The sequence below is a fragment of the Thunnus maccoyii genome, chromosome 4 (assembly GCF_910596095.1).
Source record: "Thunnus maccoyii chromosome 4, fThuMac1.1, whole genome shotgun sequence".
Lineage (NCBI taxonomy): Eukaryota > Metazoa > Chordata > Actinopteri > Scombriformes > Scombridae > Thunnus > Thunnus maccoyii.
This window is the reverse complement of record NC_056536.1, coordinates 15,349,442-15,374,867: the sequence shown is the minus strand read 5'-3', so window position 1 is coordinate 15,374,867 and position 25,426 is coordinate 15,349,442. Positions and strand designations below refer to the sequence as shown.

At 39.9% G+C, this 25,426-nt stretch overlaps 1 protein-coding gene across 3 annotated transcripts; it reads left to right on the top strand.

Annotated features, from left to right (window-relative positions):
- The first annotated feature begins 520 nt into the window (after positions 1-520).
- Positions 521-25,317, top strand: ampd2b (adenosine monophosphate deaminase 2b). 3 transcript variants are annotated; one of them, XM_042408680.1, is made up of 19 exons: positions 521-711; positions 12,362-12,486; positions 12,602-12,732; positions 12,837-12,905; positions 13,005-13,104; positions 13,279-13,477; positions 13,907-14,048; positions 14,205-14,294; positions 14,511-14,640; positions 14,730-14,924; positions 15,062-15,193; positions 15,319-15,482; positions 17,214-17,340; positions 17,439-17,602; positions 18,579-18,699; positions 18,967-19,140; positions 20,823-20,933; positions 21,060-21,157; positions 25,220-25,317. In XM_042408680.1, the coding sequence occupies exons 1-19, from the start codon at positions 609-611 to the stop codon at positions 25,263-25,265; spliced, it is 2,421 nt and encodes an 806-aa protein (XP_042264614.1). In that variant the 5' UTR covers positions 521-608; the 3' UTR covers positions 25,266-25,317. The 3 variants fall into 3 exon arrangements, with proteins under 3 accessions (XP_042264614.1, XP_042264613.1, XP_042264615.1); XM_042408681.1 differs by lacking the exon at positions 25,220-25,317 and adding an exon at positions 7,737-7,873 and having other exon boundaries at positions 640-711; positions 21,060-23,407; XM_042408679.1 differs by lacking the exon at positions 25,220-25,317 and having other exon boundaries at positions 21,060-23,407.
- The last annotated feature ends 109 nt before the right edge of the window (positions 25,318-25,426 follow it).

The following is a 25,426-nucleotide window of genomic DNA, read 5'->3' as shown; positions in this document are numbered from 1 at the left end:
ATGCTTGATTTTCATTCAAAGCATAAACTGCATTATTTTTATTTTTATTTCAAAACATTTTTGGCACATTTATTTGCAGCATTTAGTTTTACTTTCATTTCTACGGTAATCACAACTTTTCTCCCCATTGGTTTGCCTACACATAGATTTGTGGTTGTCACGGCAACAGCGCAGGCTAGAGCTGCTCTGTGTGTGTGTGTGCGTGTGTGTGTGTGTGTGTGTGTGTGTGTGTGTGTGTGTGTGTGTGTGTGTGTGTATCTTTTGTATTCTGCACGTGTTTGCGCGTGGCCCCCAGCCTCCATCAGTGCCGCAGCTCGGGCACGGGAGTCTTTCGGGGGGGGCGGGGCCTGTTTCGCTGCAGAGGGATGCTCCGCAGCCCCACGCTGGACCAACCAGTCTGGAAATCCCTGCTCACAGGCACGTAGCACACACACACACACACTCAAGCATCTGTGCTACATCCCTCCTCCTCCTCCTCCTCTCCTCCTTCATCTTCTCCTCCTCTCTCACTCTTGTAGCGGCTCTCCGACGCTCCGTCCTCCGCAGCTCTGACTCACTCCGCTCTCCTTCTCCCATCCGCGCCAAGCTGAACCGCTCGACCCGGAAACATGTCCTCCAACCTGCCCCCCGGGACCACCGCAGCCGGGGGCAAAAACAAGCCCCTCTCCCCCTTCAGGAAGCGAGGCAGCCTGCAGTACACAGCCAGCACAGGTGAGTGGAGGGAACCTGGGGCTGGAGAGGGGGGTCGATCTGAGGTGCTGGTCCTGAAACATAAACTGAGCTCATGGCTCAGGACTGTGTATCTTTGTGTGAATTCTTACTTCTTTTTTTGGAACAATTTAATATTTATTTTTGATTTCTGATTATTTCAGTGTTCAGAGCAGCAGTGACAGAAAAGGATGAATTACTTTTTGTCTGGAGTAGTTTGGGGAAATGCAAACCTGTTGATTAGCAGAGGATGCTCTCTCTGGAGCATTTGTACGTGCTGGCTTCTAGTTTTTACTTTCATCCCTCGTTTTCAGATTTATTTTTAAAAATGACACAGCATGCATACATAAAATCTGTTGTATCAGCCTTATTTTCGACATGAATTTGCCTCTGCTGCATGAAAACATTCCCATGTTGCATAACTCGTTGCTGTCGGGTGAAAACTCATATTCTGTTAGTTTTCAGTTTCCTACATGAGCTGATGACCCTTTGGTTTGTGACAACCTTTCAACACATATTGCATAAGGTGAAAAAATGCGAGCTACACCTGAAAATATGACTTTTTATGTGTATGTGGTGTACTGGCTTTTCCCTGTTTTTCATTCAGCCTGATGGTTGTAGCCTATGTGGCCCAGAGAGAATATGTAGGTTGGTACCTCAGGACTTGATCCCCTGCTGAATGAGAGGATTAGCCTCCACTCTCATGTATGCACACACTGGCCTTTCATCCAAACTACAAAGAATGAAAAATGACCGTATGACGAAATACCAGCCATTTAAAACACCCCTCCTTCTGTTCATTCAGTGTCATCTCTCAAACTAGTCGTGTTTTTCTATGAAATGTGCAACTGCTTCATCAGTTTCATACATAATATCGTGCAAATGGGGATATTTTTAAACAGCAGCACAGAAACATCAATGTCTTCATGTCATGTGTCATATTCAGCCTTTGTGGTTGATATATTTCATTAAGCAAGAAAATAATTCAATGTGCAAAAACTGTGGTGAGATAAATCCCTCTTTTCAAGAATTTTCCTAGACATGAATATTAATATCTAGAAACAAGACCTGTTGAGAAATATCAGTGCGTTTGTTTCTTGATATCTTGTTAGTTTATTAGTATTGGAAGCAGATCATATACCCTCCCCCTATTGGCAGATTTGTTTATAATATTAGAATTGCAGACAACGCCTTGAAATAATTGAAATAATCTGTAGATTTATCTTTAAAACTCTCCCTCACCCCATTTCACGTCTCCACTGGGGGACATGTACGACTGACAGTGACACACTGTGACGTTACAGTGACTTTCGAGGTAGCCAGATTTTTAACCCCGACAGTAAATACAACAGCTGGAAGTCTGAGTGATTCACCAACCTCTCCTTTACTTCAGCATGTTCTCTGTGACGACCCTCATTTACTGCTCGAAGCTGACAGCAGCGATTATGAAAATCACTCTGGCGTCTCAGAATGGAGGAAATAAATAGTCTCTGCAAGGAAGAGAGCTGGTCTTGGCTTTTATATTCGACAAGATCTTTTTTTTTTCTCTTCTTGATGTAGAGGAAAGGCGGCTTGTGCACAGATTCTGTTCTGGAGCCTCCAGGGTTTCACTTAGAAAGTCTCTGCAGACGAACAATAAGATAACAGTCACATTTTGTGTTGTTAATGCATCCAGGGAACCATCTGAGTAAGCAAAGATGACATTTACATGAGGTGACTCATCTTCTTTTGTATTTTGTGAAGGGCACTAATCTAGTTGGGGGCAGATTGAACAGTGCAGTCCGTGTAAATAGTAACACGTGCAATGAAAACAGGCTGCAGATACATGATTGTATTGGAGGGGCTATTTGAATAATTGCCAGTGTCACGTCTTTAAATGCACAATGAATCTTTAATAAGGTTATTCTTGAATCTGCCGGAGTCACTAACAACAACATCATACATTATAGATTGTCTGCTTAACAACAAATAAATTGACACTTAGCGTGCTGGAGGAGCTTTAGTCTATTAGATTGTTTAAACTGAGAATCAATCCAATCTAATAAGCTCTCTGCCAATCAATCAGCACAGCAGAGTAGAAAAGACAGCTGCAGCAGTATCTAATCAGTCACATATTTAAAGGTATTGCACCTGCTATACACATAATACGCTGCTCCGTGTCTATCAGACAGCCTTGTGCTCTCTTGTGTGCTTATTGTGTGAAGAGCTGAGGCGTAGCGTTAGCGTCCATATTTAGCTCATTATTACAGGGTTCGTGGACTGAACTCGGCGGAGAGAGGCAGTGGGTGAATCACTCCTCTAGCTGTGAAAAAGGTAGTTCTGAGATTTGTGTGCCACCCACTCACCAGTTAGCCTGTTCTGTGCCTCGTGCTGTTTTTCACTTGTTGAACCACTAAAATCAACACAAGTGAAAATACAAGAACTTTATGTAGCAGCAGATATTTGCTGTGTGATTAAAGCTTTGAATTGAAATGACATAAACAGACATTATGATATTCAGTAATAGCAAAAACACACACACTCAATTATAATTATAATAATTATGTAGCAGCTTTAAAAACATATTTATATGAAAACAGACAAAGACTCACAAGAGCACATAAAATACATGATAAACATAGTTAACAAGAGTAAAATACTGTATATATACTGTATGTTGTTTCTTTGATACTTGAGCGTTATTTAGATCTACTCCAGACAGGTTTTGAGGACATAAAGTTAAAGTTACTAAATTCAGAATCTATGAATATCTAAATACTGTTCATTTCAAAAGTTGGACACAAGATGTCTCCTTCTCCACTGAAAAGTCTCAGTGTTTGTGCACTGGTGACCTCAAGTCTCCACATCACGCTCGTCTAAGTTTCATACTGGCCCTCGATTGGCTCCAAACTAGCTGTGATGTCAACTAGTTTGGACAAATCATCCTTGTAGGCCCGCCGCTTTAACTCGGGCAAAGAGAAAACAGCTTTCTAGTGTCAAACTGCACGTACATCATTCTGCACAGTGAAGCTCAAACATCAAACCGAAGGAACAGTAGAAAAACATATAAGTAAAAGTACAGTAGCGATACCACAATATGAAAATACTCTATTACATGTGAAAGTCTGAAGTAAAAGTACAAAAGTACTATCAAAGAAAGCACTGAAAATATCATAATAAAAAGTACTCATTATGCAGCAGAACGGTACCTGTTGATGTCATCTTATTATAGATTATATCAATTGATTATTATTATATTAATATGTAAGAAGCTTTTCAGTGTTGTTGCTGGTTGAGATGGAGCTAATTTGACTAGTTCATATACTGTTTAATCTGAAGCAGTGCTTTATATCTTGTTATTTAATGTAAAGTTACTATAGTTGGCAGATAAATATAGACATACGTAGATAGTGCAGTAAAAAGTACAATATTTCACTCTAAAATGTGTGAAATGAAAGTGTACAGTAATACTACACCAACATGCTGTAAAAGATTAAATTACTAGGTTGCTATTTCAACGTGGTTCAACATACAGCAGGCTGATGATGGACCTCTGAACACATTGTACTTCGCCCACATCTTGTTCACGCCTCCTTTGGTTGTGTCACGCCTTGAGATCATTACAGGTCAGCACATGTCGGGGTCTGTGTGGAGAACAAATACAGTAATGACAGGAAACAGACCCTGTAGGTTAAATGTTAAGCCCCCGTCACTCCTCACTGTAACGCAATCTGTACAAGTAATATCTCTATTTGTAATTAATGATCTACCGAGCGTCAGGACCCCCACCCATCAGTTGCCTAACACACCTTCATCTGATAACCTTCAGTCAGTTACTCTGCATGTGTATCTGCAGTTTCGTGTCAGAGGTCTCGTGGACTCGTGCCCTGTGTTTGGGACCACCTCTTTGTTGTATTGTTGCTCCTACCTGATGGTGCTGTGATGCAGTAGATATACTGTAGTGATACCTGATGCCTGTTTGCAACACATCGACCTGTGAAGGGCCAGAATCTTGTTTGAAAGGTACAGTTTATGATGATGCTTCAGACTGTTGTTTTGACATATTATTAAATTAAAGAAAATATCTAGTGGCTGAAATATTGTTGTGTTTTTGTTTATTGGGTCCCTTTGGAAAGAATTATTGTACTTTTTGTGCTACTTTACAGATAAAAATGCTTCATACAAAACGCGATCATCTTATAAAATGATCCACTACTATAGATAACAATGCACAATTTCATATAAATATACTAAATAAAATTATCTCTCAGAATGCTATTTGTGAACATATATCAATAATAATCCAATCATATAATATAGTGTTTATAATAATATTAAGTTGAAAGGGGGCTTTCTGCTTGGTGAGTACTTTTACTTTTGATACTTTAAATATATTTTGCTGAAATACTTTTGTACTTTTGTGAATGCAGGACTTTTAAGTGTTTTTATAATTGAGGTGTTGTTGTTTGTTCTTCGGTAAAGGTCTGTGTGCTTCTTCCAGCGCTACTTTTATTACATTAATGAATTCAGGTTAGATTAATGTCTTGCCTCTAGAGTTTCATTCGGTCCTTGATGTAATGCTTCACATCATGGTGAGCTGTTGTTGATTTGATGAAGCTGCATGTATATGTGAGTGTGTGTGTGTGTGTGTGTGTGTGTGTGTGTGTGTGTGTGTGTGTATGCGTGAGTGTGTGTGTGTGTGTGTGTGTGTGTGTGTGTGTGTGTGTGTGTGTGTGTGTGTGTATGCGTGAGTGTGTGTGTGTGTGTGTATATGTGTTTGTGTGTGTGTGTTTATGTGAGTGTGTGTGTGTGTGAGTGTGTGTGTGTGTGTATATGTGTTTGTGTGTGTGTGTGTGTGTGTGTGTGTGTGTGTGTGTGTGTGTTTGTGTGTGATACAGCTTTGGACCATCAGAGGGAGCCTGGTCTGAATAAATGCAGCGTCACTGACCAATCAATGAACAGTAATCTTGTTTGTTGTGCTCCTCTCGGGGCCACCACAATAATTTGATTAGTGCTCTTGAAAGCAATTTTGGCTTTGAGTGCCTTGATAAAAAAAAAAAAAAAAAAAACCCCACAACAATTTAACCTTGAGAGGCAGAGTGGTAATTTGTTAGTAGTCAGATTGTATTTGACTCTCTCGAGTGTTTCTTTGTCCAGTTTGTCAGCTGTGCTTTTCAAACGGCTTCAGTTTAAGAGTCAATCTTATATGTTTTATATGCAGCATGTTGTCCTGACTGTCAGGGTGTTTTAGCTGCTGTTTTATGTTTGCATTGTATTTTCATACAGTTGTATAAATAAGGTGTTTTCTTTTGAATGAATCCAACATACATCATCTAGCTGCTGTAAATACTCACTTACAGCCACCAAATCCTGAAAATTGTCCACAACTAATGTAATATTAACTAAAACCTACAGCACCCAGATGTTTTAGGGAGTTATTCTGCCTTTTTTTTAGAAATTAAACTATACTCATGACACATATTTAAAGATAGAAACAAACTAGCACATTGTTAGTTTTGGTCTTTTCATGAGATTTGTTGACAATAACAAAAATATAGAGTATCACCCGCCTTATCCTTTAAATGAAAGGTAAGAAAACAGCACAAAGTACACTTAACTAAGATTCTGTGTTATGCTTACAAAAAGGTAAAGATTTCTTATTCAGTCAACTTGAGTTGAACTCTAGACAGTATTGAGCAAGAGAAGATAAGATAGGCAGCACAAACACTTCATACACACTGATGTTGATTGAGCTAAACGCCTCTTTTACTCTTTGGTTGGAAATTAATGAAATTAAATCTTTGGTAACAACAGATCCAATCACCATGACTTTGTATATGAAGCTTATAACACTTTCTCAGATCATTTGAACACCCATTAATGGCATTTTGTCAAATCTTTCTTGACTTAATTAAAGGTCAGAATCCTCATTTGGTGGATAAATTGGATAAATGTCTCATCGTCTGCCAGGAATGGAAGTTTTTTTTTCTAGGTCTCATTAAAATTCAAATGCACGGAGAGTAAAGTGCAGCCCAATAAAACCTCAATGAAACATTCACATTTTTCAGTACATTTTATTCTTTTCAAGCAGGCAGCCGTTGCTGTTATCCAGAGCAAATTTACATTCAGTGCAACAGTATAATAGAGAGACATGACTGCAGGGAAATGTTCACACAACGAAGGATTTCACAAACTCTTATCGTTCAGTTCACTGAGTTATTAATGTGTTATTTCATCCTTGGAGCGTACACACAGTTCTGTGTTTATAGCATGGGAAAGTATGTTCCAGAAATTACTGCTGCAACCATAATGGGGACAACGTGCTGTCCCTTTAATTTCACTCATGTGAGAGGAGATGGAGGCAAGCTCTCGTTTATTAGACAGTCATCTCCCTCAGACCGCTGCTATTCAGCTTGTGAAAAGACCATGACATCTCAAACCTTACCGCTGAGACAGCACCATTTTAGTCACACACACACACACACACACACACACACACAGACGACACAAACATCCCGAACACATGGTCCCCTCAGCAAAACACAGCGAGGAGGGTGAAGCAGACAGGAGGGGGGTGCTGTAAGAGAGAGTCACAGCAGGCTGCACTGTGGAGGATCCACATCCGCCGGTGATGTACGTTGTCTCCCCCCCCTCCTCCTCTCTCTCCTGTGGTACGTTCCAGATAGATGTCAGGGGCATTTAAATGAGGAGGATCAGCTCCAGAGGCAGCTAGTGCAGCGACAGCTGGCCTGAACCAGGAGGCAGACAGAGCAGAGGGGGGTCACACACTGGGATGTGAGGGGGAGTTCATGGATCTGCTGGACCAGCTCTTTGTATGTATGAGAGGGACAGATTAAGGGAACAGTGGAGATGACTGTTTGACTCTGTGAGTGTGTGTGTGTGTTTACGTGAGAGCAAACAGTATGTGTGTGCGTTTTTGCTAGTTTTGTCATTTGACTGAGTGTTTGAAGTGTTTCTTTCTTGTTTCCTTCTCTCTCTCTCTCTCTCTCCCTCCCTCCAATCATGTTTAACCCATCTTGAAAGGACAGCAGACGCCATCCTGGGCCATTTGCTGTTTGGCATGCTCCATCTCCCTGCCAGGACAGCCTCTCTCTCCTCTCTCTGTGTCTCTCTCTCCTCTCTCGGCCCTGCTAGCTGCTGGTTAACGCAGGCTCTGAGGAGACAGGTACGCTCCGATACCCTCATCCCGTGCAAAAGCACAAATAACGCTCTCCTCTCTCTCCTCTAACCCTCCCCCTCTCCCTTTTTCCTTTTCCCTCTTTCACACTCACCGCCACTCTTATCTGCCTGTCCCTTGACGGCTTTGTGTAATAGCCCTGAGCAGCGCTGTCCTTAGTGTGCTGAGGAGAATGTGTGTCGATTGATTGCCCCATAAACTAGCTTTCTCATGTCTTTTGGAGATGGCGTGAAGATGCAACTGTGCACGGATAGGATCTATAAATTGTGCTGACTACACCTGCAAACTGTGGCATCTGGTGGAAATGCTTGTTTTTTTTTTAAGGCTAGAGGGCATTCTGCCTTTATATTTTTAGTTTTTCTTTATGGTGAGAGAAAGAAAGCTGAGAGCAGTGACGGAAACACAGGAAGGAAGTTTCTGCTAGAATCCAAGCATCAGCCTGCAGGAATACAGTTCACACAGCTGCAGAGACTCAACCATCTCTGGGCAGAGAAAGACTTTGATTACACATCTTTAGAAACGTCAGCTGTTTGATGCAGAGGCAGTGAGAGATGCTGGAAGAGTCAGCATCCTTTAGAGGAGCACTGAGGGCCAATAGATCCTGCTGCATTATCCAAGCGATGCATGTGTTTGTCTTTTGGACAAGAGACTCACTATTATTTATGTTATATTGTATTTTTACTGCATTGTGTGTCTAAAACATTCTTGTGAAAAACCAGAGCATAAGAGAACTTATGCTTATGATTTTATTGATCTTTTAATTGTGGAAGCCAAAAAATATTCTGGCACATGTAGCCTAATGAACCTTGATAGTTTTTTGGCATCAATCAAAATGTGCCCAAAGCACAGAGCATAGAAAATTGTTAGTCAGTGAAAGTCAGCATGAAATGTCTGATAAGATTTGTAATCTTGTTTCTTTAATCTTTGATATAGTTTGTCAATTAAATTAAAATTTGGCCAGTTTTAGACTATTTTATTTAGGCAACATTCTTATGCAGTATGACACCATTTTTACATTTCAGAACTTTGATTTCTTTGGTGGTTTTGTTGGAAAACATATTCATATCCCTCAAAGTAAGACACTGAAAAAAGTATTGTTTTTGTATCGGGACTGAAACTAAAGTTGGCGTATCAGCACAGGTTTCGAAAAAACATTCAAACTATACACAGCCATACTAAAACTAAAAATGAAAATGCACCTACAACACAGCGTTGTTTATATCCTTCGTTCCCCAGTTTTCCTGCTTTCTCAGCAGCTCCGACACACGTGAGCTGTGAGCGTATACGACATTTGCCACAGACACTGTGAGTCATTGGCATTTCTTTTGGGCTGAATACCAAATCTGCATAGTCAACAGGAGCAGGTACACAGCAGCTGATGATGCAAGGCTCGCTTGATGGTAGAGACAGAGAGGGAGGGGGGAGAGGTAAAATCTCTGCATATTTAAGTATATTCATCCAGAGATCCTTTGTTTTCACTGAGAAGTTAAAAAAGTGAGAGAGAAAAATACACAGCGCTGTGGATGAAGTTTCACAGGATGTTTCTTGACCCCTGAACTCTCATTCCCCCGTGGCCTGTAAGCTTCAAATGACTTTCCACTTGTCATCTCATCGCCGCAGACCTTTTGCACCGCATCATCCGGTTTGAGTCGGACTGGATGGGACGCTCCATACTCTTCCTTTGCTGCTGAAATATGCATGCAGTGGAAGTCCAATCGGCAAGTTGATACTATTTGACCTCGTTTTCAGGCTTTGTGGCAATATGGAAGGAACAATGAGCTGTGGAAGATTCAACATGTTTTTATATTAGACCCCCTGTAGCGCCTGGGGACAGTTTACAGTCTGTTTCATGTTGTGAGTCCCTCATGCTGCTTTCCTCCTGCTCCTCTTAGATCAATAAAAGCTTGAGCCGACCTGATTATGTAGTAAACAGTATGTTGAAGTGAAACATGGCTTAATTTCTGAGTGGTTCGCTCTCCGACTGTGGGGGGATGAGTTGTTACGCAACCATAGATGCAACTGATCCAAATATAGCAGCCATTAGGGGATTAGCTCCGGGTCCTGTAGGCTTGGCTTTACTATGGCCCAGCCTGCTTGGATGTCTTTGCCGCTGGTCGCGTACTGTCCTCCACGCCACTGTCCATTGTTATTACATTAAATTGATATACCGCAAACCAATGCAGAGATAACATCTGAGCTGGCCATAACGTTACACAGACGTGTCCCTTCCTACCATCAGAGGAGCATATGTCTGCGGCTTAACTTTGTAGACTTTGTGGCTCCGATTGGAGGAGTTTAGCATCACAGCATGTGCAGTGTTCTCATTTTATTGACTCAGGCTTTCTTTAGATAGAAGGAAATATTTCAATGCACCAGTTTTTCTATAACATTAAATAGTGATGACTAGAGCTTCAATGATTAGTTGATTCGTTGACAAGTCGATTGACAGACTATTTTGATAAAGAAGTAGTTGTTTTGAGTCATTTCTTAAGCACAAAATGCTGTTTTTCTGGTTCCAGCTTCTTACATTCATATTGCATATTTAACACAAACAGATAATCTGCTTTATCAGGATTGTGTGTATCTGTAGTTTGATCACATTTGATTGACAACATAAGCAAACATCCCACCAGCTGTCATCATATTATGTCACTAGCATTCTAACATTGGTTCGGTGCGATTCAAATCTTTTTCACCAATCAAAGCTCTCAGTTGAGAATAATGAAAAGCCTCAAGTCGCAGCTACAAAATTTCTTTAGATCATCGTTGACAAGAACTTGAGTTGGGCAGAACAAATTGATTATGTTAGTAAAAAAGTGACTAAATGTATTGGAAAGACATGTTATGATGTGAACAAACACTGTCTTCATACCCTTCAATCTGTCGTTAGTTTTCATACCGTTCATGTTCCTTTTCCAAAAACGGTTTACTATCTCATCAAACTGTTCAAATTCTTGCTCCACATTGGCTCCATTATTCTAGAAACTTATTACTATTTATATGAATGTTTTTCTAAATATGATATTTTATATTCCAAAGTTTTTTTCATTATTTAAGCCCATTTGGTCTTTGCTCTTCTCCTTACACATTCATTTCCATCATTACATTTTTTGCGTTATCTGGATTTGAACTCAGACTCAGAAGTTGAGTATTCAGCCCTCGAAAGGTCAAAGCATGAACACACTTGATTATTTATACACTTAAGAAGTTTGTGTTCCCCTCAAGTATCAAGTATTGCTCAAGTATTTTAATTATACCAGAGATACTCATGTATGTTTTGACGTTGCTGCCTCGTGCTGCAGGCAAACTTGTCCTGCGTGTTGAGTAGGATGTGTTGATTGGACGGTGTTGAGCAGAAGGTGATAAACATGTGGTGGTTGTAGTCTAGCCAACGATTACACCATCACCTCTTCTCGCTTTTACGTCTCTCCCTGATTTTATACCTTAAATGAAGCTTTTTGTTGGCTCATTTAATTGGCCTCTCTGATCTCCTTAAATTAATCCGACTCTTAATAAAACTGAAGCACAGAAGAGTACAAAGACAATACAGTTTTATTGTCAGACAGCAGGTATCATACACTGTACCCTCTATGACCTTCCTGTGCGTGTTTGGTAAATGCTGACGGACAACAGAGCCGCTGTCACTCCAGCACACACAGGATGAAATATTCAGCAGGATGATGAATATTTCAGTGGCAGGTGCGTCGTTTCAAGAGATTAATATCATTGCAACACACTACTAAATATACACCTAGATGGGGTCACAGCAGTGAAGGTATTCTCTCTCCTCTCTGTTTCTGTTTCTCACTGGCGAGCCTCTCTTGTTTTCCCTATCGCTGTTAACAACCTTCTCTCCAAGCGTCTACGCACAGCTGTCTTTTTCCGTCTTCCCCCCCGTTTTCTCTTCTGGCCTTTCCATGACAACTGGGTTTGTATAAAACTTGCAATGGCAACAATGGAGGGTATTAGCCAGTGTACTTGCTGATGGGCTCTCTCCACCTGAATGGTCCATTGTGTCTTGAGGCACAAACAGCCGCTGAGCTCAGACCTCCACTGTTGTGTAAAGGCCTTCATGGCAGAGGAACAACAAGCTGTGCAGACTGTTTAGGGTCGCTGTGAGTTAGTTATATGTTAAAGGAATTGAGAATCATAGAGAAAATACACACAGCGAGCTCACTGAGACAGTTTAGCTGATTCATATTTATGTCCAGCCCACTTTTTCCATGCTGGCTAAAAAGAGGAGAAATTTGCTATTTTTGTCGAGGTTGATAAGCTCATTAATAGTTAATAGGACACAACTGTTGCATCTTTTCAAACTGAAATGGGTTTCTGAAATGAGGAATTATGTCAGAAGATACTGTGTGGTTCTTCAAAAAAAGTTTTAGCCTATTATAGGAGAGAAATCCCTCAATACTTGGTAAGATGCATAATTTGTTCCCTCATTTTACAGCTTTCCCTCCCCCTCTTTATCTGCAGTTGATCTCCGTGGTGCCCGCCACCTCCTCACTTCCCAGCATTCCTTGCCTGGGATCCCCGTCTCATTGAAGCAATCCATTGACCTGCGTACATCCATGGACGGGAAGTACAAGGAGATTGCCGAGGTCAGTGCTCAGTGACTGTGCACAATTATAACTTAAGATTTATTGTAAACATACTTGTGGCCGGATGTATAAACTTTGATAATGTTGTCTGAACTGCATGTGTGTCTGTGTGAAGGAGCTTTTCTCCCGCAGCCTGGCAGAGAGTGAGATGCGCAGCGCCCCCTATGAATTTCCAGAGGACAGCCCCATCGAACAGCTGGAGGAGAGACGTCAGCGCCTCGAGCGACAGATCAGCCAGGATGTCAAGTAAGCAGGAGAAAGGACGTTGTTGGTTAACACACATGTGACTGTGTTTTCAGTCAGACTCTGCTCTGATGATCCCAAAGTGAGCTCAGCCTCTCTGTCCTCAGGTTTGAACCCGACATCCTGCTGCGAGCCAAACAGGAGTTCATGAAGACTGACAGTGCCACAGATCTGGAGTGAGTGTGTCCCCTGCCTCTAGGCGACGTCTGATGATGATCTCATTATCTCAAACTGCCAGAATAGAAAAAAATATTTGTTTACTGATCTGCCGTTAGATACATGAAGGAGCAGAGCCAAACTCCTGACCTGCCGAGAGAGCTGGTTCCAGAGAGAGAGTACCAACGGGTCACTATTTCTGGAGAGGAGAAATGTGGGGTAAGTCAGAGTGGTCGCTGCTGTGATGCAGGGAGGACCGGTAGAAAAGCGAGAACAAGTGTTTATTAATATAAACACTTCTCACTGGATTTATTTTGTGTTTCTCATGGTTAAATAACACCTCCTCTCCTTTTCTTTCCTTATTCCCTTTTGTTCTATTGTTCTTCTATCAAGGTCCCCTTCACAGATCTGCTGGATGCTGCCAAATGTGTGGTGAAGGCCCTGTTCATAAGACAGAAGTACATGGGTCTGTCGCTGCAGAGCTTCTGCAGGACCACCGCTCGTTACCTGCAGGAGCTCAGTGAGAGACCCCTGGACTTAGATATCTATGAGGAGGAGTTCCCAGAGACAGCAGAGACCACAGTAATTGCAGGTATACACACACACGTACAAAGTAGCCTACAATCATATACTGCACACCAGAAACATTTATATATAACCAACAAAATATGATCCTGATCCTGATTTGTGCTCAATGAATTTGAGCTCTGAAAACTAGTGATGGGCATTTGTTTCTGTTTCCTGGCATTTTATATGCTAAATGTTAAATCAATTAATCTAATGATTGATCTCTTTACTCAAAAAGGATAAATAATCTGATGTTAATATGGCAACAAGTCATGTCCAGTGTCATGTGTGGTACTCCCACATTAAGACATAACAGGTCACACCCAGAGATTTCACCATCCATCTGTTCCACACCCCTGAACAGGCTGTCACAACATGCAGGCTGTCAAAATGAGACCTTAGCTGCATGTGCGTTCCCACCTTGTTCACAGTGCAACGTACTGTCTTCTCTCAGATGCCACAGTGCACCCACCTGTTTCTAAAACGCACCCCTATGTGAACCGGGACCCTGCCAGCATGCCCCCTGATATGGGTTACGGCTGCAAGATGGTGGGCGGTGTCATGCATGTGTACACGACGAGGAACATAATGGAAAAGTGAGATATTTTTAATGAATCACTTGCATGCAAGCATGTTTTATCTTCCAGTCCTTGATGTGGAAGGATGCCTGAGCCAAGTCTGTTTTTAGACTCAGTTCACACATTTCGCTGGCAGCAGAGAGTCTTCTGCTGAAGTTTTCATGTTGCTAACAGGAGCACAGAGCTGGACCTGCCGTATCCAGACCTGCAGGAATACATCGCTGATATGAACGTCATGATGGCCCTCATTATCAACGGACCAGTGTATGTTTTCCTCATGTTTGAACACTGTAACACTGTATATGCATTTCAGATTTAACTTGAAATGACGATATTTGACAGGTCAAATGGTCTAACACCAGTCATGTTGGTTTCTTGCGTCCTGTTTGAAGCATCTAGTTAAAAAAATGCAAGCAAAACAGAGAAGTTAATTTTCAGAATATCTCACAAAGTTTTTGTTTTTGGTTCTTGTCACCACAGAAAATCCTTCTGCTACCGGCGTCTGCAGTATCTCAGCTCCAAGTTCCAGATGCACATCCTTCTGAATGAGATGAAAGAACTGGCAGCGCAGAAGAAAGTCCCACATCGAGACTTCTACAATATCCGCAAGGTAACTTGAGAGCCGTTCCGACTTTGCCTGATCAAAATTATTCTCCATAATCCAGAGCCAGAGTCCACCATCTAATTTTTGTTTTATAGGTCGACACACATATCCACGCTTCGTCCTGTATGAACCAGAAGCATCTTCTGCGTTTTATCAAAAGAGCCATGAAGAAATATCCTGCAGAGATTGTGCATGTGGAAAGAGGAAAGGGTCAGACGCTCATGGAGGTGTTTGAGAGCATGAACCTCACAGCCTTCGACCTGAGTGTGGACACCCTGGACATGCATGCAGTAAGTTACGTCCCTAAAGGATCAGTGAAGAGCGCCCTGGATGTACCTTCAAGGCTGAAAAGTCAAATAGTAATTCAACTAGACATCAGCTCAGTAAATAAGAGATTGTGACACAGTGTTCCAACTTATCTTTGCAGGACCGTAACACTTTCCATCGCTTTGACAAGTTCAATGCCAAATACAATCCCATTGGCGAGTCCATCCTGAGAGAGATCTTCATCAAAACGGACAACCACATCGAGGGGAAATACTTTGGTCACATTATTAAGGTGCTCACTGAATGCATAAACAATCACACTTGCACATTTAATGCTGCCATTCACATTCATGCCTGCAGAATGACTGTGTGAGGCACCTGCGCCCTCTGCTGACTGTTTGTGGCACTGCTTCTCAGGAGGTTATGGCTGACCTGGAGGAGAGCAAGTACCAGAACGTGGAGCTGAGGCTGTCAATCTATGGGCGCTCCAGAGACGAGTGGGACAAACTGGCCAAGTGGGCTGTCAAACATCAGGTCTACTCAAACAATGTGCGCTGGCTCGTGCAAGTGCCGCGACTTTTGTGAGTAACTCCAGTGGTGGAAAATACCAAAGTACATAATACTTTGTCATTTCAGAGAGAAATATTGTATTTTTTTGCTCTGCTAACATTTATTTAGTATAGTAAATAGTTACTTTCTTTATTAGAATTTTAGATATAAAACCTACAAAATATGCAGCATTGTTATAAATTATATAAATATAAACTACCTCATTGACTATTAAGTTATTATACCAGTCACATAAAAATGCTGCATCCATGTTAATGTATTCAACAATGATGCATAATATTATAAAAGTATAATATACATAATCAGATTTTCCTAATTTTCCATTCTTCATAATGACTTTTATGTTTTTTTAAATATTTAGCAGATAATACTTTAGTACTTTTACTTAAGTATAATTTTGAATGTTGGACTTTTACTTGGGGTATTTTTACACAGTGGTGTTGCTACTTTTACTTTAGTAAAGAATCAGAATACTTCTAACAGTGAGTAACTCTCATTGAGGTTTACAAACAGCCACATCAACTGCTGATCATTATGAAAGTATCTGTAGTATACACAGTGGTGGAAAGTAACTAAGTACATTTACTTAAGTACTGTACTTGAGTACAGTTATGAGGTACTTTGCTTGAGTATTTCCATGTGATGCTACTTTATAGTACTACTCTGCTACATTTCAGAGGGAAATATTGTACTTTCTACTCCACTACATTTATTTGACAGCTTTAGTTACTTTTCAGATGAAGATTTGACAAAATGGATAATATAACAAGCTTTTAAAATACAACACATTGTTAAAGATGAAATCAGTGGTTTCCAACCTTTTTGGCTTTTGATGTCTTACAAAAAGCAGTGTGTAGTCGGGGTCACATTTCAGATGTCCATGAGTTGTTAACAGCTCCACCAAATAGCAATTTTTCCTTCTAAATTTCTCACATGGTTTAATTTCAATAAATGTTCAAATGATCCAATATTTCACCAAAAACCAAAGATTAGAGAAAAAGTCCAAAAACTGAAAACATTTTTTTATGTATTTTTGTATCAGAACTTTGTTTTTTCTTCTTTCCTCTTGCATTTATCATCTCATGACCCCTCTATCCTCTATCTTGTGACTGGATTTCACAAAGAGGAATTGTCTTTCAGAGCTTTATTCCTGAATCACATTCGTATGCATATGAGACTCTAAGTCTGGATTAGACAGATACCAAGAAAGAAGTCAAACATGTGCACTTATAGTCACAGCCACGCATGCCACAGACAGTACTGGAGCATAAACCCCTCGACTACACAAGCTTGACAGTTTAAATTGTACAACAGTCGGTCCTTTGTTCATCACTTATCAGTGTTTCTTCCTGGAGGAGTTCTGCCTCCACATTAGTCTGCTGGGAACTGAAAGTTACAGGTCGAATCACAGTTTGCTTCTGATAATATTTCTGCACTTTCTCACACAAGGTTTATGCAAGTGAAAGGTTTAGTCTGCACATGCACATCTAAGCATAAAACAGGTGGATCATTAAACAGTGTATAATTAAGAATATAAAAGTGCCATTACAAAAATATTTTTTCATGTAGGACTTTTACTTGTAATGGAGTATTGTTACACTGCTGTATTTCTTCTTGAGTAAAAGATCTGAGTACTTCTTCCACCACTGAGTATACGTGAGTAAAATAAGCAGTAGATGACTTTTCATTTGTTAATTATCTCATAACTGACCCCTTTATATGTATTTGTTCTCTTTTCAAAGTGATGTCTACCACACAAAGAGACAGCTGTCCAACTTCCAAGAGATGCTGGAGAACATCTTCATGCCTCTGTTTGAAGTTACAGTCAACCCCGGCAGCCATCCAGAGTTGCACCTCTTCCTTCAGCACGTACGACGTCTTTGCTGCAGAGTAATGCGTTTGATTATTCACATGTGGCCACAACACTCATAGGGTTTAATGATTCTGCTCTCGTTTCCCTCACACAGGTTGTGGGGTTTGACAGTGTGGATGACGAGTCGAAACCAGAGCAACATATCTTCAACCTGGACAGTCCGCTGCCAGTCAACTGGACCGAGGAGGACAACCCGCCCTACTCCTACTACCTCTATTATATGTATGCAAACATGACTGTTCTGAATCACCTGCGCAGGTATGTGACCACATCTCACTTCAACTGTATGCCACAATCTGCTTTTTGTTACTGCCAACAGTCTCTGATTGTAATGTTTTGTGTTTACAGCAAATACAGAAAGAAAGAGCAGCAGTGATTCAGGGAGATTAAAACTAGCCGGCACTACTTTTTACTCTCTTATTAGATTTTTTTCAGACTCAATGAATAGTCTTAAAAAACAATGAAAAGCATAAAGTTTTGTGAAGAAATTGATATCTCTTTCATGTTTTTAAACCTCTGTAATATGACAAAAAAGTCTAAACATGTATTAACCTTGATGCAAAAGACACAAAGGCCTGCTGCCCCAAGAGAGGAGTTTCATTGGCACAACAAGATTTTTGTTAATTATTTAATGACAAAGAAGCATTGACATCTGTTCATCCCACAGACACAAATCCACTTTTAAAATATGTTAACGTTGTTAAGGTTTAACTTTAAAACTTTAAATTTCAGCATCTCACACAGTTAGGAACAATTTCAATACAATCTCACATTTAGACATGCCAGTTTTTCCTTATTCAGTTCCTAGTTGTCATCACATTTAGCCACCAGCTACTGTATAAAACATAATAAATAAAAAAGTGACCAAATACATTATGAAAGAAACAGTTATTAGAGACTGAGAGAATGTATGACATGTAAATAGTTTTAGAGAGTATGGGATGGATTGAATATCCTTATTGCATGAACAGGGTCATCACAGGACTAAAAAGTCTCACTTGTGAACACTTACTGAAGCCAGTTGTCCCAACTCAACCTGAATTCAATTACATAAAATCAGAAAACAAAAACTTTTATTACAAGTACAGTTTGTGCAAATGAAGTCATCCTCTGCCTTTATCTGTCACCTGTTTTATATGAGTTACTGGGAAACCTACTTTAGATGTTCATTGATGTACTTTGCTGACCTCCAAGCAAAGCTGAAATTCAGCTTCACCCTCCTTTATGGTTGCAGGCAGCGGGGGTTTCACACACTTGTACTACGTCCTCATTGTGGCGAGGCGGGGCCGATCCATCACCTGGTGTCTGGTTTCATGCTGTCGGAGAACATCTCCCACGGGTTGCTGCTCAGGAAGGTGTGACCTCAATATCACAACAGATGCTTCACGTTACACACAGAGAGGAGAGAGAGAGAGGAGAGCTTATCCCTCCGACAGTTTGAGAGGAATTATGAATTTAAGAGAAGTTGTTCCAGCCTCAGCTCATCTTGATCATCTAGAGTCGTACTTTAGTAATAATTTTGTTACTTTAGACGCTCATGGCAAAGCAGAGCTGCAGTGTTAATGCACTCGTGGTGTACTGCTTATTTTTAACACACAACATTATGCCTCGTGTGCCCCCAGGCTCCTGTGCTCCAGTATCTGTACTACTTGGCTCAGATAGGCATCGCCATGTCTCCCCTCAGCAATAACAGCCTGTTCCTCAGTTACCATCGCAACCCTCTACCAGAGTACCTGTCCAGAGGCCTGATGGTCTCTCTGTCTACAGATGACCCACTGCAGTTTCACTTCACCAAGGTCAGTGCACACAACCAGTCAAACATTTGTAGCATCCTGCATTTTAGAGTTTAGATTTCCTGTAAATTAGGTCTTAATCCTCTAAGAAGTGAAAATAAGGAATATTGTATAACTGTAACCATATAATAGTTGTACAAAGGAAAATCTACATGTACATGTGAAGTGGGAAACAGACTGTTTTCATTTCATTAGACCTGGTGCATGTCTAATCAGAAATGCCCTACATCTTAATCGCTTTAATTAGGCGCGTGAAGTACACACAGATGCTGCGTAATTGTATTGCAATTAATGCTGGCATTACATCTACGTGTTTTTGAGTATACTGGCTTACTTGGTTGACCTTTCCTACACACCTGCCTCTGATAAATCTCTATAAACAGATATCTGCATATAAATGCAGAATCTCTAGGCAACGGGACAGGATTTTGGCACCGGAAGTGTTCTGGTTTCTGTTTGTAGTCCGAATAGTATTGATCAATCACGTTGGAGCGGTCTTTGGTTGCATGCAGGTAAACAGTCCGTGTGGAGAGTAAAAGAGGCAGAACGTATTGGCTGAAATGCAATCTCAGAACCCATCAGCTATCAGATTTAGCTTTTTATTATCTTTTTTTAAATGTATTGATCTGCATTCATATACATATGTCTGTTTATAGAAATTAGCCGAAATGCCGTCTGAAGCATCTCAAGTTGCTAATCAGACTGTAAACAACGGCGGCGCACGGAAGAGGAAGTCTTGGCCCGGATATCCACTGGATAAACCGGAAGCCCTGAAATATTAGCCGTTGCCCCCAGAGGCTAAATCGTTGTCAGACAGATAGCCGATGTGTTCTGAGACTGATTAAGCATTAATCAGGGGTCCCACTGGGGCTTGACATTTAAAAGGTCCTTAAACACAAAGGATTATAACACTGACTGTTAGATAATGAGGCAAGCTGTTATTAACCTGCAGAATGAAAGATTTACTTACACAGACATAAAGATGGATCTATCTTTAAGACTTTGAATTAATGCTGTAATCCTTCATTAAATGAAACCCCATTTTTTCAGCAATAGTCGCTCAATGTCTATAATTGCTTCTCTGTTTGATAGTTTTAATTTTTACTGGCAGTTTCCCCTTTCTCACTTCAGATTCAGAAAGCGTATTCATGCACATGGGATTCACATGTCAAGACAAAATATGGAGCATTTTGTTTGGGTGTGCAGATACACACAAACAGATACAGGTTACACAGGTTACTCTTCTTCTATTGCATTTCTTTTGTGCATATGTCATTTCAGCGGTACCTGTTATTAAAACACACTTGCTGTCACCAACAGAAACTTCGGGTATTATCAAATCAACCAGGACTGAAATAATATGGTTTATATCTTTAAACTATAAAGAGGTATTCAAAAATGGTCTGGTAGACACATTGTATGTTATAAACATGTAGACAGTTCAGTTACAAGACACATATGTTGTCTGTCATTGGTGCCAATTAAAATGATCAAAATTTTAACATCCCCAATAAAAATTGTCACTTTAAACTTCCACCATCCCCTTGTTTACTAGCTGTAACATATTTACAGTGAAGTTACATCTTAGTTGCTTAACATTTAATCAGAAATGCTCTGGTGTCTTAGAAAACATTCAGCTTGCAGTGTATGTTTAATCTATATATATATCTTTTTGCTCTGTTCAGGAGCCGTTGATGGAAGAGTACAGCATCGCTGCTCAGGTGTGGAAGCTGAGCTCCTGTGATATGTGTGAGCTGGCGAGAAACAGCGTGCTGATGAGCGGATTCTCTCATAAGGTATCAATTACCTTAACTATCAATTATCATTATAACACATTACACATTATCCAATTTTACTGTCTACAGTGATACCTGTTCCAGGCATTCTGCAAACAGTTTAACTTTACTCCTCTTCTGGATCAGGTGAAGAGCAACTGGCTTGGCCCAAACTACATCAAGGAGGGACAGGAGAGCAATGACATCAGGCGCACCAACGTTCCTGACATCCGTGTGGCGTACCGGTACGAGACCATGTGTGAGGAGTTGAATTTAATCACACAGGCGATCCGCACAGATGAGCTGGAGACCATCGAGGAGGAGGGCAGTCTGTGTATGGCGGCTGTGCAGGGAGAGAAGTGAACACGCCGCACAACACAACACAACAAAATTCTCACTACATTCCCTGTTTTCACATTGGGACTTTGTACAGATTTGCATATGAACATATCACACCTGTGAAAGGAGAAAAGCTTTGTTACAAAGAGATTATGAGAGTCGCCACTGTGGCGAGAGGACCTACAATCTGTGTACATGAGGTGTTTACTTCCTTCTTCAGTTTCTTTGAGTTATTCTTTGTTAAATTTGTCGCAGTGATTTCAAGATGTCTCTTGATCTATTTATTTTTAAATGATTATATTTTCATGGTTTGTGGCCAGATTTCTGTCAATGTCTCTGTACAAAGTCTGTATTTCATGTAGAAAGCCTGGTACAATTCTCACCTTCAAAATGTTACCTATCAATACAACTTACACACTGGATCCCACAGTGACTGATTAAAGAAGACAATCAGGAACAATTTTGCAAAGTAAAGAGCCTGTTACTGCTTGCAGGGCCGTAGCTAACATTTAGGACACTGAGGTCATGTACTTGGTATCTTTTCTGGCAGTTTGAGGGTTTTGTTACCGTAGTTTTGAGGCGTCATTATCTAACAGTCAGTTTTTATAGACTCCACATATTTAAAGTCCAGATGAAACAGTAATTTTGAGATTATCTAACTTCTGCATCGTGACGTATTTTCAAGTGAAACAGGATAGACAGGCTGGACATAACATTGGGAGGAATTTGAAACGTTGAATGTAGAAAAGTTGGCGTGTCATAATGAAGTTGACGATTGATTGATGGGTGGATGTCATGACATTATTGGTTGAAATAGGTTGGTTCAAGCCTACGTAAGCACACGTCATATTTTGCTTTACAGGAAGAAAACATGATTGGATTTTGATATAAGAATACAAAAGGAATGGATTATTTTTGGGGCATATATTGTTAAATAGGTGCACAATATGACCGAGGATGTGATCTCAAAGAGTTCATTTTTCATCTCGACTTTAAATTTGACTACAAAATAAATAAACAAATGCACAGAGTAGAGAACAACATTTAGACCTTCATTTTGGGGGAAAAAACGGCAACACTTTATTTTATGGTCCTAGAAAGTTTCCTGTGCAGAACTATATAACCTGGTATTCATTTTAGGGGGAAGATCTGAGATAGTTATTAGTTAGTTGTTAGTAGTTGTTGATTTCCAGATAAATTTCCTTGTAAGTACTCCTCAATTTAAATAAAACTTGCAGAAAATATAAATGAACAGCTAACTGAATATATGAAGTATAAATAATCCAAATAATAAAAAGAGAATGTATTATTTATTTAGAGACTTTCTTTTTGGTATTGGGGGGGTGACAGCGGTATTTCTAACATCCTGGCTACGGCCCTGATTATTTACCAAATCACCAACTTTTGCAGCAGAATCTGTGAACATGTTACTGCAAAAACCTTCAAAGAATATTTTAGTCCCATTAGAAACACTACATGAATTGTTTTTGTCTGTTAGTTTGCATTTTAAACTGTAATTAACCACAGGACAATACCTCATGCTGTATAACTGGTTGATCTTCAGTATTCCTGCTACTGGCAGTTATATTAATTACATGTTTCCTACAGCTGCTCCTTGTGATATTCTTACTGTTTATTTTTCTTTTACAGTCTTTACAGTGATTCAGTAGGGTTGCATGAAGGCATGTCACTATCGTTTCTGGTGTGCAGTAATGCTACTAAGTTGTAGCGTCTGATTATACTAACTCTTACTTTGTGACATTGTTTCTACTGAGTCTGAACTTTAACTCCTGATACCATCTGACCTTTACACGTATATATTTGAAATACGTACATTGCTGACTACAGTGAATAATGCATGATCTGTTCCAGTTTTATGTAATTTTACTCCTTGCACAACTTCAACCGGTGCCGTGAATCACAAAAAAACTTCCACCAGTGCCAAAGTCATGAGTAAAACATTTTTTCAGAGAACTTAAAGTCAACTAAACTGATGAACCTTTTTGAAACTCCTGCCTTGTCCTGATGTTATCAGGAGGACGACTTGTTGCTACTCAAAAGCAATGTGTGTGCTCCCTCGTGATTCTATGTGTTGTTTGTGAAATATTATTTAATGACATCTGTGTCTATGAAAAATAAATGTTGTTCACACTGGAGTGCTTGCCTCCCTTCAGTTTACAGATCTCAGAAAGGAAATGTCTTCTGAAACTTAAAACTGTAGATTACAAAAGTGATAAAGACATAAAGAGTGAGAAAAAAATCAAAATATTAATAATTTATGAAGATAATGAGGTTCAGTAGTTGCTCATTAGTAGGGGCTTTGTGGAAATATGAGCGAAGTGAAACAAAGAGGGCATTGTGTGGTGTTTCCATATTCAGCTCATTACTCTCAGATGTGGGTCAAACTGAGCAGTAAGTTCATGTTTTTAAAATTAAAGAATTGAGTTTTTGTGCAGGGATTAAGAGTCTGTGGTAGTGCTGAAACAGGAGGTCTAATAACTGATTAAGAGGAGGTAATTGATGATAATTATTTGAATTTTCCAAATCATTTAAAAATGCCCAGAATTTAATTGTTGGTTAAAGCTACTAAAATGTGAATATTATGCACTTCTGTAATTGTATCATTTTAAAGTGAATAACAAAGATTTATTTTCATTATTGATAAGACTGAGTAGACAAATTTAGCTCACTTTTGTCATTATATTTGACATGTTACTCACAAGAACAATTGAAAAATGATTGTTGATAATGAAAATATTTTGTTTGCAATTAACATATAATAATGTCTGTTTTCATCAAAAACAGCCTTTCTGTTACTCAATACTGTACTAGTACTTTTTAATGTCTTGTGTATTTTGACAACCTCTTTCCGGAGCTTTCAACTGCGACACATGGTTTTAAAAAGAGCAATGTTAGCAGATCGATCTCCATTGACAACTGAATGAGCTCCATTTGCTGACGAAGACCATTTGATACATTTGAAAGCTCCAGAAAAAACTAGTAAAAGGACTTTGAGTTGGTATTGTTTTGTCAAATTGGCATTTCCAAGGTTAAAATGAACTTTCAGCCTTATCTCTATAACTTTTTGAGGAAGCAGGCGATTGCACAATGATCTCTCCTTTAAATTTCTCAGATGTTTTGTTGCCTAACTTGTTTATGTCAAAGATTTATACAGTAAAACCCTACGTAATTCTTGCAGTAAACCTATACTGGATCCAGTTGGAAATTTGAGGAGGGATGCCATCCCCCTTGTTAGCAAAATGACTGAAATGCATCCCCCTTGTTAACCTGCCCTCGATCCCCTAGTAGCAGAGAGAGTGAAGGGACAGAGGGGATGTTTAGTTGAATATATTAGTGTAGTCTGCCTGACTCATTGATCCTTTATCTGACTGAGATTTGTGCAAGTTAGAATCAATGGCCCTGACCATGGCTCTGAAATATCAGTAGCCTAACTGTGCTGTGTATTGATAAATCCATGGCACTGTCCGTGGTGCCCAAATAGTAGACGGATTTGTAATTGTGCCTTTTTCTCTCAGTCCCGCCATTCTGACAGTTTCATCTAAGATCTATAATATTCTCTAAACTATATACTATAAATGCGTGGTTCTTAAACTTTTTCATGTCAAGGACCCCTAAACTAACACAAATTAGACCACAGACCCCCATCCGATAAGATTTTTCCCCAGGGTCCCCCATCTAATCCGATGTTTGCTTTTATATGTTTTATTACAGAAAGTGTATGAAACCCATGACCAAAATAGTCATACATTCTGTCACTGTGTTACTTATGGATAAACTTATTAAAATAAATTAATAATAATCTATAATCTATAAATACTCAATTCTATACTATATTGTAGTAGCCTATATACTCTGTAGAGTAGTGTTACTTTTATGATCAAAGTGACTAGTAGCAACATGTAGTGTTGCTCATTAACTGACTGTGTCTTTCTTTCATTGTTTCTCAGCGTCCTGGAAAAGTTGCAGCCTCAACATGACTGGCAAAAAACGTGACACGACCAGACTGGGTGTGAATTGTTTTCATTTTTACCGTATATAAAGCAATGCATTGAAAGTCAAATACCGTGTTCGTGCAAACAAAAGAACCGACTCAGGGTGTCTGTGCGCCCGGTTCACTCCGCCCAACTCCACCGCCCCCTTCACCTCCACCGCCC